Source organism: Pygoscelis adeliae, unplaced genomic scaffold (assembly GCF_000699105.1).
Source record: "Pygoscelis adeliae isolate BGI_AS28 unplaced genomic scaffold, ASM69910v1 Scaffold190, whole genome shotgun sequence".
Taxonomy (NCBI): Eukaryota; Metazoa; Chordata; class Aves; order Sphenisciformes; family Spheniscidae; genus Pygoscelis; species Pygoscelis adeliae.
Window position 1 is genome coordinate 2,153,721 of NW_008823922.1, and position 17,929 is coordinate 2,171,649.

A 17,929-nucleotide genomic window follows, 5' to 3' on the forward strand; every position below is an offset into this window, starting at 1 on the left:
ATGCAAAATTTAGAGTGGAGGGTGAAGTACATAATGGTCAATGAGATCTATGACATCATTTTACCGGTTTGTCATTTAGGTGAATGGAATTGATGTCACATCTTTACCATGCAATGAAGCCCTGACTTTACTGCAAAGCTCTCCTCCTGATCTGCACCTTGTGGTTGGTCGCGCTGACAGTGATCCGCATCCCTCTATTAGGCCAGATGAGATTCCTGAAATTACTCTCACAAAAGGTGCCAATGGACAGCTAGGTGTGTAGTAAATGCTATGCATACTATTTTGGACAGGCATTACAGCAATCCTAAGATAATCATAAGAAACTGTGGTCTTGGATCAATATGATCCTGAGTGACCTTGACACCTTTATGCTCTCCTCCATCACGCATGACCAAGGATGGGAGAGCTTTATTTTGGGCAAGGTCTTAAAGGGAAGACTAATATCTCTTTATTAGACCAATGAAGATAGTTGGAAAAATTATCTTTGTATTATCACCCTATCGGCTGAAGTTTCAGGCAGATGTCCAGTCTCATATTTTTATGTTACTGATATACAGAAGTTGTTGGTAGTTAGATAATAATGTCTGCTACCTGCTGAGCCACATTAAGATCTGCACGTCGAAAGATAGAGTGGGGGGGGGGGGGGGGGGAGGCAAAGTTTAAGAAGGATGAGCCACTGGTTAGGGCAATAGTTTGCTATTCAAAAAACCTCCACTCAAATCCTTGATTCACCACAGACACAAGGCTTTATCTACATTGTGCAATACAAGTGACAAAAGAAGTCCCCACAGTGTGAGTATCTTGGCATTTCTGCAACATGTGGCGAGTACTGCACACAGATAAACCCAGGAAACAGTACAGCTATATTTGCTCAGGTACAGCATCCTGTTTCCAGTTCAGAAACTACCTTGTTCGGAGATTGCTTGAATATCATTGCACAATTCTGTTTTGCACTGTATAGGTATCTCCTTAGTTGTCATATGCCTCCATTCCCTACGTCAGTCTAAAGATTGCAAGGCACTTGAGCACTCTGGTAACGAAGGAGTTACTGCTATGCAGCTAAGTGTCTTATTCAAATGACTATTCAACATCAGGTGAAATAAAGCACTATGGAACAGCTGAAGCATAGAGATGGACAATGCCATTTAAGGGTTTTTTCCATACTTTTTTAACATTTCACTCTCCCAGTCCAGCTCTTATACCCCGTCTCACTGGGGCAAGACTGTTGTTTATAATGTTGGTGATTTGTTCAGCCTATCTTTCAATGACTCACATCTATTCCATTAGGCTGTACGTCACTGGCAGTGACATTCGAAACACGCTGCCACAAAAGATGCTTTCTCTGCATTATTCTAGGCTTGAAGCTGACAGGAGGAGCTGGAAGCAAGTTACAAGGTATTTACGTGCTAGAGATAGTGCCTGGCTCTCCTGCCAGTGTGGAAGGCAGTTTGCAGCCACGAGATCAGATTGTTTACATCTGTGGACTGTGGACTGAGGGCATTAGCCTGGATGACGCAGTGAGAGCGTGTGAAGCTGCCACCCAGAACGTCCAAATCAAAGCCACAAGGTAAATCTGAGCATGCTCAATCTCAATCCTAATGTTAAAGCAGGTTTCTAAATTTTACATCAACAAGTCAAACAATAAAAACAAGACAAACTACAAGAAAAATGCTTTACCTCAAAGGTTTGAACGTTGCAACCTGATACATAACACCCATAAGATATCTTAACTCCTTGTAATTACAACTAACACAGTGAATACAAGTAGACTCGTACGACACAAATGAGAACTCTCCAAACTTCATCATCCAAACACAAATGTGAATCCTTCAACTGTGAGGCTGGCCACCATTTTCAGATATCCTGTCCTCCAGGGAAAATATATTTCCACCACTAGTGCCAACCTTCTCCATACATTCTCAGATTCACAACTACAGGGAAGAAACTACCTCTGATGGGAAACTCCGAGTTACTTCCAACAGCCAAATATTTTAGAAAGGTGTTAAAAATGCAGCATTTAATCTGCAGCAAGTTAAGAATTTCCCTCATCAGTTCTTGGCTGCACTTTAGATTTATTGTGTTCTACAGTCTGATAGAGCATCAGCAGAGGTCCTGGACCAATATAGAAACAGCTTCCAAAGATCTCAGAGGAACAGTCAAACAGTAACCCAACAGCGTGTGAATGACTAAGTTAGATAACCAGAGTTAGCACTAGCGCGTCTGTCACAGCTGTCTTAACGTAGTTCAAACTTTTATCAATGTTTTATTAACTTGCACTGGGCTAGCAGAAGAAAAAACTGCAGCCTCATTATACTTCTTGCTGCACAAACAGTTAGTAGGCAACACACCCTGAGCGTAAGAATTTACAGTCTAAGGAGGCAAACAGAAATATGGTAAAGAAAATTACAAAAGATCATTCCCACTTTATAGAGGGGGAACCAAAGCTGAATTCAAAATATTCCACAAAGCAGTTCTATATTGGGACAGGTGGTTTAACATGATCTTTCTTTCCCCAACCCACTTAAATAAAATGTTTCACTGTTGTTAAAGACAGTCCAATATTTTATATACTGATATAAATGCTCTTTAGGAAAGCACCATTAACAAAATCATAGAAGTACAACTAAAATTTAAACAACTGACTTTCTGAAAATATTTTTCATATGTACTTTACAAAGCATGTAATGGCTGTTAATGGCTCACATATTTCACTTTTTCTGCCCCCAGAAATGGCAATCCAGTGGTTCCTATAGAGCAGGAAAATAGTAAGTAAGGCTAATATTTTCGGTTTTTAGTTCAAAACTTGCTTCTGATTTTGGAAATAAGCATAAGGAATTGATTCACTGCATTTAAAAAGTTATTAACAGATTGTAACTTGGCATTCAGTATTTGTGCTACGGACATTCTAAGAGTCTGAAGAAAATTTGGTAGCTCTTTAAAGCTAGAAATAAAATGTATAGTTCTCTGTAAAAAAAATTATTGCATTTTGCATAGTCAGTTTCTATTTTTTTAATTTGTTGTTATTAAATGGGAATTTTACGTGATCATATTTCAACACCTGTTTTGATTGAAACTATTCTTTAACGGGTTTTCCAGCACTTCTTGAGCCACTATTTAATATGAGCCACTACTTCATCATCTAGACCAACTTTTTAAACTGTTATCAATAAATCTATAGAAAATCAGAAACAGGGAGCACCAATATCCTTTAGTTAACATAAGAGCATTCCTATCAGGGGACGATATCTAATACTATAACGGACACAAAAATTCAGTAATCGTCTGCACTGCAAAGACTTGACCAGAATTGCTCTAGCAGTAGAAGGAGTCTCAGCAAGCAGAGGTTGCATCTGCACCATCAGGTGGAAGGATAGGTATCACGTCTACGTCGCTGCGTAGAAAGTGTGTTAGCTATGCAAGTAATACTTTCCAGTCTACATTTGGCTGGAGTGTTAAGTCAGGCCTAGCCCACAGTTTCATTTACCTGACTGGATATCTGAATTTTTTTTAATCATGCAAAGATGACTTAAAAAGTAACCCTGGCCCAGAATTGCTCATTTGCCTACGCTCACCTGAATACTGGCATATGGCTACCTGAAGAAATTATTCCCAGTCAAGCTAGTTACAGATTTCCTACTCTACAACCACCACCCATGTGTTTGTTTTTATAAACTGAAGCAGCTTATTTCACTTACTGAAGAACAAGCTTCTTTGAATTTACTACAAGACACAGATAAAGTTACACTACAGTGACTGAGAGTACATGTAACTAAAGCACGGTACATGCATATCCTGGTAGGACCTTGCTTACACATCCTTGCTCCACAAGCTTTGCAGATTCCACGATTTCTCAAGACACCTTTGAAATAGGTTACCAGATCTGATCCACCTCTGATACAGATTTATGAACTCCACAATGGTACAGTTACCTGCCTCTCTTATAAAACAAGATTCTTCCCTTTCATAAGGCACTTAAAAAAATCTATAGTAATTTGGTATTTGGTGTTCTGTTTGCTATCATCTCTGATAGATTTACAGATAAATCTGTAATAATTTGCTATTAAGGAAGCAAGCCTTCATTTTATAGACTCTGTTAGTTACCAAAATGCATACTAAAATTGCAAACACAACAGGGAACTTTTTTTTTTTTAACAACAGAACACTCATAATTTTCTATAACTGATACATTAAGAGTACTTTGTGGAAGACAAGTAAGATCACCAAGATATGATAAAGCAAAACCCCAAAACTGGGGGTGGGTGGGTAGAGGTGGAAGTGTCAAGAAATGCACATTCTCTTCTTACTTATCCATCTCTGCAGACACTAACACACCCCGCTTCTTCCCCTGCCTGATCATTGCCACATATCTAAATGACTCAGTCTGATCTCTGATTGTTGTTACAGTTTTAAAAGTGGCAATGACTGAGGTGCAATATCTCTGCAATTCATGACAGAATTGTTTAGATCACTGTGCAAATTGGCAAACTTAATCATGCAGTAGTAAGTGTCTCAAACTGCCCCTTATAGTATCAATATTGGATATTGATGCTTTGTTTAATAATCTAAGCACAGAGTTTGCATTTCCTTGTGTATATGAAGGTTAGCAGGAGGCCTGTCGGAACAAACCTACGTGTATACTTTTAGGGCCACCTGCTGAGACAGAGAAAGCCAACATTTCTGTCCCAAACGAAAACCTGAATTCCCGAGAAGAGCATCTGCTGCATCAACATGGTAAGGAACTTTGTATTTTTCAGTTAGGGTTTGTAAAATTTCGTGGCCTCTCTTTGAAAGAAAATAAGTCAGTAGGTGGTACTGGCAGCACCTGGGAAAGATTAATTCTTCATAAACAAAACTGCCTCCCTCAGAGTTTCAGAGAACATTTATACATTATCTGTTGCCCTGGTATCTCTGACCCTGTAACATGCAGCTTTTAAAGCTTGTTTTGGAACCTGCTCACCAGGAGGTAAAAAGTCTACAGGGATAATGTGCAGAAGGCTCAGTTCACAGTTCAGGAGTGTAAGCCTGCGTAAAAGTCCACAGGAATTTTTTTGTATTTTACATGTCAAATATAAAATGTTTTATTATGTCTCTGAATATGATTTTGAGTGTTATACTATAGAATATTTTACCAGTACAACTGTGTAAAAGTCATTGCTGCTTTTTCACAGAGAAATATTTGGAGGAAACAAACTGTGGTGCTCAGCAAAACACTCCCGATTCTCCAGACTGTAAGGTAAGTGACAATTTTATCAAGTGTGAGGCAGTCCATCAAGTGAAGTGAGCTATATGGAGTAGATTTTTTCAATAGTGGTATTTAATATATTTGCTTCCTCTCCAGTTTCTTTGAAAATGTGAATATAATGCATTTGGAGAGCATCCTGTGAATTGTTGAATTGCTTCAGCATTCATGGACTAGAATGTGCTGAGCAGTTCCTGGGGTCAGACTCTTCTATTGCTGTTTTTCAATGTATAATAACACTATTTTACCAGCTTGGTAATATAAGCACGACTCATATGATGTAGCGCCTCCATTAGGCCTTCACAGTACTCTTAACAGCTTACAAGATTAATCCTTAGCTTAGAAAGAAAGTAGCAAACGAAAAAGTTACAAAACGTCACAGTATGGGATCCTGGGGAAAATAACTGTAATTGCAATCGTGAAGCACTTTCCACAACAACCTTTGAAACCTGAGATTAATATGTTTCATTCTGAAATTCTCAGATGAGGCATTTGAAAAGATGGTAAAATTACTCCAAACCCTTGGAGTATTATGTGGCAGTGACATAAACAATAACAGTTTGAATTTAGAAAAGCTATGCCATTTTTGAAATGATGAATTCCTAAAATACACAGGTGCGTTCTTTGAAAAAAGAAGTAATTTCCATGCTCAACATACAATGCTTCAAAATTCTTACAAGCGCAAACATCACTTCTGTTTGTGGAAAATAATGTTACTTGGAATTGAAATTACCCACATTGGGACTGATATTTCATGGGAATAGATTTACTAGTTTTCTCTTGATTGTGGTTTGCAAAGAAGGGCTGTCTCTTGTTAAAATTAGACCTCCAACCTAGCAGAAAAATTGGAACAATTTTCTCACTTTTGATTAAGTCATCACTATTACTGCTTTTTCCACACCATTTAATCCATGATGGTTTATCTGTTCAACTTGCTAAAATAATTTCTGAGGATGATATTTGCAACATTGCGACTACTCATGCTGCAAGTCATAAACATTTCCAGGTTGCTGCTATTTCTGACATAATACTTGACCCTAAAAAAGCAACTTATTTTAAAACTGAATGAAATGCTAAAGCCAAACATATGGGTATGTTGGGGTTGCAAGGTTAAGATTTTCATTATAGAACAGTAAAAGAATGGAATATATACTGTGTTATTGTCACGCTGGAGATAAGAGTGACTTGTTTGTCAATGAAGGTGATGTATTTGTTATATTATAAAAGGATTACAAAAGTATATGTTTCCTTGCTCTTAAGAGATTATTCCCCCCACCCCCCCGAGCAATTATTTAAAAAGATTATGGAAATAACTATGTACTATTTTCATTCTGATACATACAGCTGCTATGTTAATCACTGGAAGCTCTATACACCTATTCAAGAGAAGGATATATCCCATAATCTACATCAGCCAGTGAGGACTGTGAAGCATAATGGGATTCTTTGGTATTAAAAATGCAAACAAAACACAGCCCTGAATAAACTCCACTTTAGACTGCATCCTTTTCTATTGTAGGAATTTATTATTAAGATTGAGCTGGAAAAAGCAGAAAATGGAAGCCTAGGATTTGCACTGGTAGGTGGAAGAAATGGCAGGGCTATCCTAATAAAAGCCATCAGCCCGGACAGCATTGCAGATCTAGATGGGAGGCTTCAAGTTGGTGATATCCTGCTTAAGGTAATGCTTGTTCTTCATTGTTTTGGCCTACATTTTCTCTAGTTACTCTATAATGAGCATTCTGTTCAGTATGGAGGTCATGCAGATTGGAAATCTGAGGCTGCTTGGCACAGTAACATGTAGAAGATGGTGTCCCCGGCTCCTAGGGGTCAGAGGGCTGTTCTGCCCCCCGGCCCCTTGCCTAGAGTTCAGCTCCCTGGGGGATTGGGCCTCTCTACAGCTGGAAGGTGGCTGTTGGGCACTCCAGCAGAGAAGCAGACCCAGAGTAGCAGGGCAAGTGGCAAAGTGCAACTACTCCGCAGTGTGACTGTGCCCAGTGAGGATTACACATGAAAAAAATCAGGGAAACGAGAGTTAACTGATGAAGCATGCATATAACCAGGAGGAACCAGCTAACCAGGAGGAGGATACTGGGAGGAACCTATCATCTGTGCCAGTTAGGTATTATAAAGACAAGCAAAAATCACTAGAATTAGAGCTTTTGAATCTTCATTTAAAATTTTACTATCTTAACCACCTTTTAACCCAAATAATTTTTTTTTTTTTTTACCCCAGATTATTTTTTCTTCCCCATCCAGGAGTTTCAATATTTTTGTTTGCTTTTCTATTTTTCATTTACTTCCATCTCTTCTCCACCTTCCATCTGAAGTGGGGGAAACAATGCCCTCTTAGTGTCTCAGAAGAGATGCAGACTATACTGTTGTGGTGTGCTGCTGGCAGTCACAGTATAAAGTAGAGAGGAGAGGATCAAGCAAGTTACTAAAATGGGAGGGGATGAGGACACGTGAAGTGCAAAGAAGTTATATAAAGATTGCTCAGTGCTGGGATATGTGATAAAAAAGCTTTGTGTTACAGGACTCTGGAAGTACATGTCATTGTATTTTTCAGGTGAATGAGACTTTCGTGTCTGGTCTGCCACGCCAAAGAGTTATAGATCTGCTGCGCCAGGCTCAGGGCACTGTTCAACTCACTGTCTGCAGAAGCACGGCTTTGCATTGGGCTTATTCAGGCAATCAGAGCAACAGTATACCTTCCCCCTCAAACACAAAAGCAGAGCCTGGTAAGCAGCCACATCCATTCAGTACATGATAAAAGTGGGATTATGTGTTGCCTGAATTCAGCTTTCCTATTAGCAAAACAATTCAGTATTACTAACTTTATAGTTACTCCCGACTCATAGCTGTAGATGCAAATGCATTCTTCACCCTGATCTGCAGCTCTGGCTAAGCTACTCGAGACATAGGACCACAGGGAACGAATGCCTAAGTGTGATTTTTTTAAGTCTAATAGTGGAAGCAAAGCTGCAAGACCCTCAAAGATGCTTTAACTCAGCTTATGTTTCCAAGTCATGAAGATTCCTGGTCTGTGCTGATTTTACCCAGTTTTATACAACTTACTGATGGAATCACAGCGAATTACTGACCCAGCTGCTAAACTACATTTCTCACAAATTTCACATCCCAGCACTCCTACCTTATCTCTTGGAAGCACTACACCTCCTGTTCTGCCTGGCAGACAGCTCCTCTTCCTTCTGTGCTTGGTCATGTTCAAATCCAGAGGCCTCTACTCCCAGGTTGATTGCTATTAATTTGAGAGCACACCCACCTGCATAAGGCAGTACTTAGAGAGCTGACTAACTCTAATGGAAGAAGCTCGTGCTGCAGGCTCTGCTCTACTGAATATTCAAAATTTAAATACTAATTAAAGCTGGGAGTGGAAGCAAGGGTATACTATTACCAATAGATTATGGGTTTATATTCCTCAACTTTCTATTTCTTTGAACACTGAAATGTTTCCTATAATGGAGAAACTTCAATGAGAAGAATACAGAATTCCTCCTTAAGATACCTGCTGGCCTGCTGGTTACAAATCGGAGGCTATGTTTCAAATCTTCTCACACAGGAAGCCACTGCCATTGCTATTTGCTTTCTCCCCAGCTGACTAGGGAGAGATGCAGAGCTGGCTGTGGGTTTTGGACATATTTTACAGCAAACATTTATGCATCTAGTTAGCTTTACTGATGCAAACTTACCTGCATAGGTATTTTAGGCAATTCTGCTGTTAGGCAGCAGCTGCCTCTAGGGTTTAAGGATCTCAATTTTTTCCATCTCTATTAGACTGAACCTAATCCTCTTGAACTCCTAGCCTGTGTCATAAGTACTGGATGCTCCTTCACTTACTGGAAGCTACCCTGGGTGTTTCAAGAGCAAAGCTTTCCCCTAAGGGTAAGAAAAGTATGCTCGGCACTGGCCTGGAAGGAGGATGTTCACTGCCCCATCTCTATTCTAGTTTCATTTTGGGGGGTTAATGATGAAAAAAAAAAAAAAAAAAAAAAAAAAAAAAAAAAAAAAAAAAAAAAAAAAAAAAAAAAAAAAAAAAAAAAAAAAAAAAAAAAAAAAAAAGGAAGGACAGTCAGTTATAAAAAGGCTGATTGAAGCTCTTGCCCATTAAGGGCTGTGGAAATATTCCCATTCACTTAGTGAGACTAGCCTTTTTTCCAGCTCTGCAAATTCAAGGAAATAGCTGTGGGGACGTTTATTTGCATCTCACATGACATTGGTGAACTACACAGTTGCTGGAAAGTTTAAACTGTTTTCCTGGACCAGCAAAACCCAATGGTATTATAGAAGCACTGGCATCAAAGTTAATCTATGGTATTTGTCCCTTAGCACTGCAAAGGAATGGGCTGGGTTAGGGAGGGCAGATTTAAATTCTGTTTCAGTTTTTTTATAACTGCTGTAGATACAGGGGTCTACTTCAGTGTATCTTCTGGCAACCTGAATTATGCTGGCTTCTTCAGTGGTGATATATGGCATTTGGGTTGTACTAACCCTCTCCGAGCATCCGTGAAAGGGATATTCCATACCAGTTTCTGGCACTGTATCTCAGTGCCTCTTCCAAGGTCAAAGTCCTCTGGTGTGGGTGGCACAGAAGAAATGGATCTATATTTTCATGCTTTATAGGCATTTTATTTTGGTTTTGTTTTCTGGTGTTCAGACAGTGCTGAGGGAAGCCTGGGAGCTCAGCCTGTTTTCACTTTCAAGGAAGGAGAAGAATCCAACCAGATGTGCACCAAGGTAAAATCTGAATCAGGCCTCTAGACGTTATCAGGCAATGTACTCGTATGTTTGTTGACAAAATGGGTTTGCTGCAATGCAGGCAAGAACCACACCTTCTTAATGACAAAAGATTAATGTGAGGGAAGTGTGCTGCAATGGCTGGAACTGCTGACATTTGAATGAGTCAGGGGATTCCACTGAGATAAGAGCATATGATTAGTATCATATATATGCTAAAAGGGTGGGGGGAAGGAAGGTTGCATATGCGAGTCTTGTTCTCATGCTTTATAATATTGGAATGAATGATTTATTAATTTTACCATTCTTTCGGTATTTTAAAACAATATACTTTAAAAGATTTCTGTTCAACTGTCTTCCATTAATATTCATAACTCCAAGGCACCCAAACTTCTTCAAACATGGTTATGTTTTTGAATCTTAGTAAGTCTTGCAAGACATTCCACATCAAATTTTATAGCATCTATTATTTCTAAGTTTATAACTGTAAAACCTCTCTTCAGAAAATGTGATAAATATAGGTTTTCTTATCGTCCAGAACAACTGAAAAAAGCAAACCCTGCCTCAACCAATATAATCAAACTAGAAAAAGGAAAATTGAAGAAATCCTTGATGTGAATAAGCTGAGAAAACCTTGAAGATTAACTTGGGGAAGTTTTAAGTACACTGTTGGAATGGGTGTTGGAAATAAACTGTTAGAGATTGGTGAAATGTAACATCAAAACAAAATCATGTCCTGATCTGACAAAGACTAAATAGTATCAATGGGAAGTAGTAGATAGTACTAAGGTTACAGGTTCCTTATTAGATCCCTGAATTAGCAAGGTAGTAAGCCACACTTTTAGTTTTAAGCATGTGGTTAAGTCTACCTAGTTCAGCAGAGCACATACCTAACTTTAAACACATGCTAAATTTTTTTTGCTGAATTGGTTCCATTAACTCTCGCGTCTTCATTATTTCCAGCTTGCCTTTAGCTGTCTCCTATGAATAGAAACTATTTATGCTTTACTTCATAGAGCACAGCTGCCATCTACTCCAAAGATGTGGACTTTGAAAATGACAAGCTACTGACAAAAACAGATGCAAAACAGCAGCAGTAAAATACCTTTCCTTGGCAAATAGAAAACAAAAATCCATATAGCATGCTCCAATCAGTGTAGTCAGTAGGTGCAGAAACTAGGTAAATGAATTCATGGTTAAATAGTCAGCCATGAATTCCCCTATTCTAACGGGGAAATACAAGCACGAAAGTAAGAAAATAAGGTATAAGTGGCAGCTACCGTTAAGATTCTGTGGGGCATTCAGTAGTTTATACTGTGTAACATGCCACGGTGGTTTCTGAGTGCATGTGGAATATTAAGCAGGGAAAGAAGAAGAAACACCACTCTAAACTAAAATTTAAATAATTATCTGTCAAATGTTACAACTGAGAAGGAGACACTTCCACATACTAACGGCAAATGTCCTGCATCATTATTTAAATGCAAGACCCAGCTATCATTCTCTAGGACAGAAAAACAGCCACCGATACTATTGCTTCTCCTGCATATGGAGGGCGATCAAGGGTTCTTGTTGCCTTCTCTGTTAGTTGAGTGCTTCTTCACAGAGCAGCTGCACCCTGCTTCTAACAGCTGGCACCGTTGTGTCTGAGATAAAAAAAGGAAATTATTACCAACAATTCCATCTCAGACACTGGTGACTCATGGTTCCTGTGATTGCATTTTCTTTATGAGATCAGAGAGGATATAACTAACACAAACTTTTTCAAAGTTTAGTCGTGCATGCTACGTTGTAGTGATGTCTGAAGACTGTATTGTTATGAAACTCACAAATACAGCTGCTGTGGCTTTTTAATCCTAGTAGATACTGCAATGCTGAGTCAAAGTTACATACTTTCTTCTGAAAGTGGAAGCTATTCTATTTTTCCTTTCCTTCTTGAGTGAAGGACACATTTTTGTCAGATACAAGAAAGATTGTTGATGAAAGTAACTACATTCTTGATGTTTCTGTGTACCGAGTTTTCACAGCTTTTTCTTATTTTAAACCTGCAGGATCCGGAAAGTACACACAATTCCCCTCTGCAATGTCAGCTGGCTGGACAAGACTATAAGGAAATCATCAGTAACATTTCAGATGGGTAAGTCTTTCAAATGCAGTAAAACTATTAAAATAAAGAGCATGGATAATTTATTCTTATATTTTCAGAGCTGTCCTAATATGGTATGCAAATGCACTCATGTGTCCCAGATGATTGTTGGAATGAACTGTTCCCAACAGATCTATTGGAATGCAGCTCCATCTGCAGTAAGAGTTGCTGAACAGCTTCCACACAGCTACTAGGACAAAAGAAACAGAAGCTTCTAGGTGTAACAGCTCAGACATGCCTCAGCTTTAGCCTTTCTAGCTGAGGAGGAGAGAGAACAGTCGTAGCACTATCGCACTGGTGTGGGCAGGGTCCCCGTGGGTTTTACTAAGTGTTCCAAGCAGGTCTTGCAGCCTGGGCTGGACCCTGTGCTACTATGACTGTAGTGATGCAGATGTTGAACTCCAGTCATCTGGGAACCAAGAGAATTTGAGGATGTTACTCCAATGAAAGTACATAGTACAAGAAGAGTTCTACTTCAAATTTTAAATCTACGGTACAATGGGAAATCAAAGAATAATGGAGTGTTGATAAGACATGGGTGGTTTTTTCTATTACAATGATGCAGAATATATGAAATATGATTATTTTCTTTATCACTTATAACCCACATAAATGGAAAAAAGGACTAAATAGTTACATTTAAAACTTAAAATTTTGTAAGAACAGTACTTGGCCAATCAATTAGGGATGAAAATCTTCCCTAACTTACCTGCGTGCAGAGATAAAGTTTGAAAGAAGCTTTGAGAGCACCTGCAAGTGAGAACATCCATGTGAACATAGGCTCAGTGCCACTTGCTATTATCTCATTGGTAATATAACATTATCTTGTGACATACCAGGTAATCAGGTGTGATTACTATTAAATTATTTTGCTCTGTGTGCAAGAGGCATAAATGCATCTATGGCTAATACAGTTATCATATATAGGGATAACAAGTATCTTTTCTGGTTGTTTGGCAAATAGGATGGTTTTCTGGCCCCTGTCCTGTAATCTGAATCTTTTTACTATCAGTATTTTCTGGTTTTTCTATTTTCTACTTGCAAAAGCTTTGTGTAAGTTGAACATGCACAGCCTGCAATGGTTACTGATATTTGCAAAGCTGCTACTTAATATCTTGTTCTCCCTCTTAAGTGTACCTTTTACTATTTCTAACTTTATGTATTATGATCATACATAGGATAGGATAATGGAAGACTGTGATACGCTTAGGCCTACTGACATAGTTAAATGTTAGGTCTGAGGGTTTCAGAGTTAGCCAGTAGAGGAGTATTTGACCCATTCTGCACACATTATAGTTGTATTCTGGATTGCAGGCATATCTTCTACCTAAAACATATTTAAGTGCTCTAAAATTTTCTAAATACATTAGGAAACAGTAACAAGCAAAGCCAATTTAGCTATGATTGATTGCCTAACAACTCAAAAATGTCATACATGAAAAATTGTCTATAACTGTGACAAACCTTATTTTCAATCATTTTTTTTGGGCAGCTTTTTATACAAAGCATGTTCTTATCTCTTTGAAAAAATGGAATACCACATACAGATAACAGTGTTTTTCACTAGCTATATTTGCAAACATTACTCCAGACAAAATGCTACTATTACTCCTTGAACTTATGTTCTTCAGAGTTCACACTAATTCTTGGAAATAGTTGCTCAAGAAAGTTAAAAGTGACCAAAAATAGATTAAAAACAAAACCTTTGTACGGTTCAGATTATCAAAGCTTCTGCTGCTTCCATAAGACTATTCAACTAATGCTGTTTTACAGGTCACAGAAATATGCAGAATGTGAAGGCTGCAGAAGAGAGAGTCAGCAGTCTGAGTCAGACAGCTGGAGCAATGAAGATGATGATATGCCCCACAGGATTTCTGTTCTACCTAGAAGTAACCATGCAAAAACTTCTCATTTCTTTAACATTATAGGCCAGCTCCTCCATATATGTACAGTGAGGACAACACTAATCCCTTGTATACAAGCTAAGGGCACAAAGTGCCCTTTGTGTCTCAAAGACTAGGGCACTCATGACAGAATTTTTTGCCATTGATACTTACGAAGGCTATCAAACCTTTGCAACATCCACAAGAAGAAGGCCTACATCAGGGTCTCCAACTCTTCTGGAGAACTGCTAGGAGGAAGGACCATGAGTCTGAATGTAGTTAACTGAATCCAGGGAGGGCAGCTCTGCTGGCCATCACCCACTCGCCACTGCTCTGAGCACCTCTGCTTTGGAACTCCAGTTTCAAAAGGATGAGCAACTTTTTAGTTTTATTTTTTGTGGGGTTTTTTGTGTCTTTTGTTTTGGTTTTTGATTGGGATTTTTTTTTCCTAATGTTATACATCATGTCCTCCCCCAAAGGAAAATCTCTGAATACCTTGATTATACTCAATTAGGTGTACAAACTGAGCAAATAAGAGGAAAAGCAAGTTGTTGAATTAATTTAAGCAACATCATGACAATTGTTCAAAACATGCACTATTGGATAATGCAAAGAAATGACACATTGGCTCAGTGGCTGAACAAAAAAAAAGAACATTGCAATTTGGGTCAGAAGGAAACTTGTGGGAGCTTCCCAATGCATAATTAAAAAACTGAAATTCTTAGTTTGTCCCAAAATGAATAAAATAAAAGCACATGGATTATCTTACTGACTGGATGTAGTAGAAGGCCTTTTTCATATATGAAAGGCAATGACAAAGAAGGCTTTGAGAATTAACGGAACAAATTCCAGAAACATACTACAAAATGTGCTTGTTATCACTGCATGCAATAGGTTTTTGAAATCATTCTCCTCTCTTCCTTACTGTTTCCATACAACTCCTCAAAAAAGTAAATTAAAGCTTTCACAAAAACATAGAACGAAAGGGTCAAATTCTATCTCAAGACTTTGTTCCCAGAATCACCAAATTTCACAACATATAACTTCATTAAAACCTCTAGAACTGATGTGCTTAAACACATACTGAAGAACTTTCACAGCTCAGGTGCTAAAGCCTCTCTGATGTCAGAAGGCAGTTTACAGAAAGAATCTGCCTAGTTGTTCCTATAGAAAATTAAGCTGATTCTGCCCCAAACAAGAATAATTTGTGAAAGGAATCATACTGAGGATGCTGCAGTATCCCATAGATTCTCTGAAATACAGGTCTCTCCCTGCTTCTTCTTGCTCTGTAGAAGCAATGAATTGCCGATGTCTTTTATGAGAAGTAAACCACAGCGATCTCCCTCACACTACCAAGCCGTGCTGGCTAGCAAACAGAAAATGATAACCAATCTATCCTCTACGACCTGCTCAAAGTTTGGGTTTTTTATTCCACTTGATCTGGAAGGAGAGAGAAGTGTATGGGAAATAGCGTGCTCTGTCTGGAGCAGAGGATCTATCTTCCCTGGCACTCTCAACTAGTTAATAGAAACACCCTCGCATCTGTGAGGGTTAGAGAACAGTGAACAGAAGGTGTCTTAAAAGCTCAGGCAAGGCAGGTGCAAGTTGTAGCCCAAGACAAAAGCAAAGCAAGCACAACACTTTTGTAACGGAGATTAGTTAAGAGTAGCAATGACATCTTACAAGAGGAAAACAAGGCATTGCTCCTTGTCTTCAGCCTACAACAAACCTGTGGAACAGATCATCAGGTTTTCTTTGAGACAGTTGCATGCTATTCTTTGCCAACAGTAGCCTAGCACTAAAAGGAAAAATTCCATAATTCCTCTGCCTCAAACCACTATTTTTTACCAAACAAGCTATTGTTTTTACTCTACATGGTACCAAAAGTTTTTCAATTGCTCCAGTAGAGTAGTGATATTTCTGGAGATATAAATGTTTGTCCATCTTCTTAATCTGTCAAGTTTCGGATCAGAACATGTACTTCAGGATGAGCTAATTAGTAAAACTGAATCCTGATTTTGGTGCATCAAAGATACTTCACATCTTGTTCTTTAAGGGGAGTGTGAGGTAAGGTGAAAAGAACAGAAGATATTTTCTTACTTCAGGGAGGAAGAATTTGCAGTGATTATTCCTAGCAGTGGGGTGTGGCAATACTAATTTTCAGGAAAGTGTTGGAAACATGAAGATGATTCACTGTGAAGATGTGGCCAGTCTCCTATACCAATATAAACTAGCATTAAAGTTTACAATTCTGCAAGAACTGTTTATTTAGAACAGACTGTATTTAGAAACTATATGAGGCAATAAGTTGCAATAGTTGGATCTGCTTCCAAATTACATGAAATGTGGTGCTGGTTGTATACATGGTGCTGACTTATTCTTCTTTCTGCTGTGAACATAAGTAAGCCAAAAATATTTTTTCATATTTCACTTCCACAGTATGAGCATCAAAATGTACTTAAGTACTTAAGTACTGCAGCCTCCTAGTTTTTAAAGCCAAGACTTTGCACTATGAACAATAATCATTAAAAACTCCTTTGTTTTTTTGTTGATATACAGGCAGAACCTTTGCTTCTGGAGATGAATTGACTCAGTTAATTAACTTTAAACCACCACTGACTGGAGTAGGTCCAAGGACTGGCATCACAGGTCTTATTCGAAGCCTTCAGTTGCGGATTGAGAATCAAGAGGTGTTAAAGGAGTTTATGGTAAAGTGTGATACCTTTTTAAGATCTCAGTGTTTAGCAGAGGTAAGAAAGTGACTTAGCAGCCTTCTGCATACTGTTTGGGAGATCCACTTGTATATCTTTACTGGCTCCACTTTCTCAGAGAATTATTCCAGCCAGAATGGGGCTTCTACTCTGCTGTTTGGGTGATGCTACAGTATTTGGAGATCTCTTTTTCCACGCAGGTCAGGCTTACACTGTCCCCTGTCCAAAGATGCTGCCCACATGGAATGAAAAATAAATAATACACAAAAGTAGAGCACGAATCACTTTTTCCTAGACTGACGTTTTCCTGGTACCCCCTCAGCTCTGCTGAACATCTGCCTAAGAACTATTCTAGAGGCTGCATTAAAGCAAGACATCCATGTTGCTAGGGATTCACTAGTGTTGAAACACTTAGTTGATGAAAGGAAACTGTTTCACACAATGCTCCGGTGATCCATGGAACTCATTGCCACAAATTGCTATTAAGGTCAGGAGCTTTGTGAAAGTAAAAAGAAAAAGTAACGTACCTCCATAGATAATGAAAACACATAATTACATCTGATGGCATATAAATCATGAAAAAGCGTAAAATTAGGAAAGCATATAAAATCTCTTGTTTCAGGATATAAATAGAGTACTCCGTTATCAGGAAATTCCCAAAGAACACATTATTTCATAACTCTTCAACACAGTACTGCAATTTCCTTTAAAGGATGTACTCATCACCAGTGAAATAGGTTACTACCACTTTTCCATAGTAATTACAGCGTTATCAGTTTCTTTCGCTTGCCTTTATATCTCTGACTTTCTGGGTACAAAATCCCACGGGCTCAAGTGTGTAGGCTTTGCTGACTTTCCCTGAAGGCTCAAGGGCATGTATTAATTTCCATTCATTCCATTCCATTCCATTACTGATGTAGACACAGCATACTATGAGCTGGGTCATGCGTCTGCACAGAAAACATAAAGATCTAATAGGGGAAGCACTGGTTACCAAAACCAATGGATATTTTATCTGAGTAAAAGCTGTAGTAACTGATGAAGATGTTAAAGAACTGTCACATGTATTTCAGTCCATGTACGCTGTATAGTGGCACAGTGTGATGGCTGAGCATTGCGCAATGCATACCGAAGAGGTAAAAGAATAAAGAAAAGTGAAGGTAACTCAAAACTGTAAATAAATTAACTTGCA

The 17,929-nt window shown here is 38.6% G+C and overlaps 1 protein-coding gene across 1 annotated transcript in view; it reads left to right on the forward strand.

Moving 5' to 3' along the window:
* The window catches only part of FRMPD2 (FERM and PDZ domain containing 2), a 67,966-nt gene that overhangs the window by 45,022 nt on the left and 5,015 nt on the right, over window positions 1-17,929 (forward strand). Inside the window, exons 30-36 of the mRNA XM_009320640.1 lie at window positions 80-254; window positions 1,357-1,567; window positions 2,728-2,765; window positions 5,169-5,233; window positions 6,759-6,920; window positions 7,809-7,980; window positions 16,586-16,734. Coding sequence (XP_009318915.1) covers window positions 80-254; window positions 1,357-1,567; window positions 2,728-2,765; window positions 5,169-5,233; window positions 6,759-6,920; window positions 7,809-7,980; window positions 16,586-16,734 — 972 coding nt within the window. The remainder of the gene's footprint in view (window positions 1-79; window positions 255-1,356; window positions 1,568-2,727; window positions 2,766-5,168; window positions 5,234-6,758; window positions 6,921-7,808; window positions 7,981-16,585; window positions 16,735-17,929) is intronic.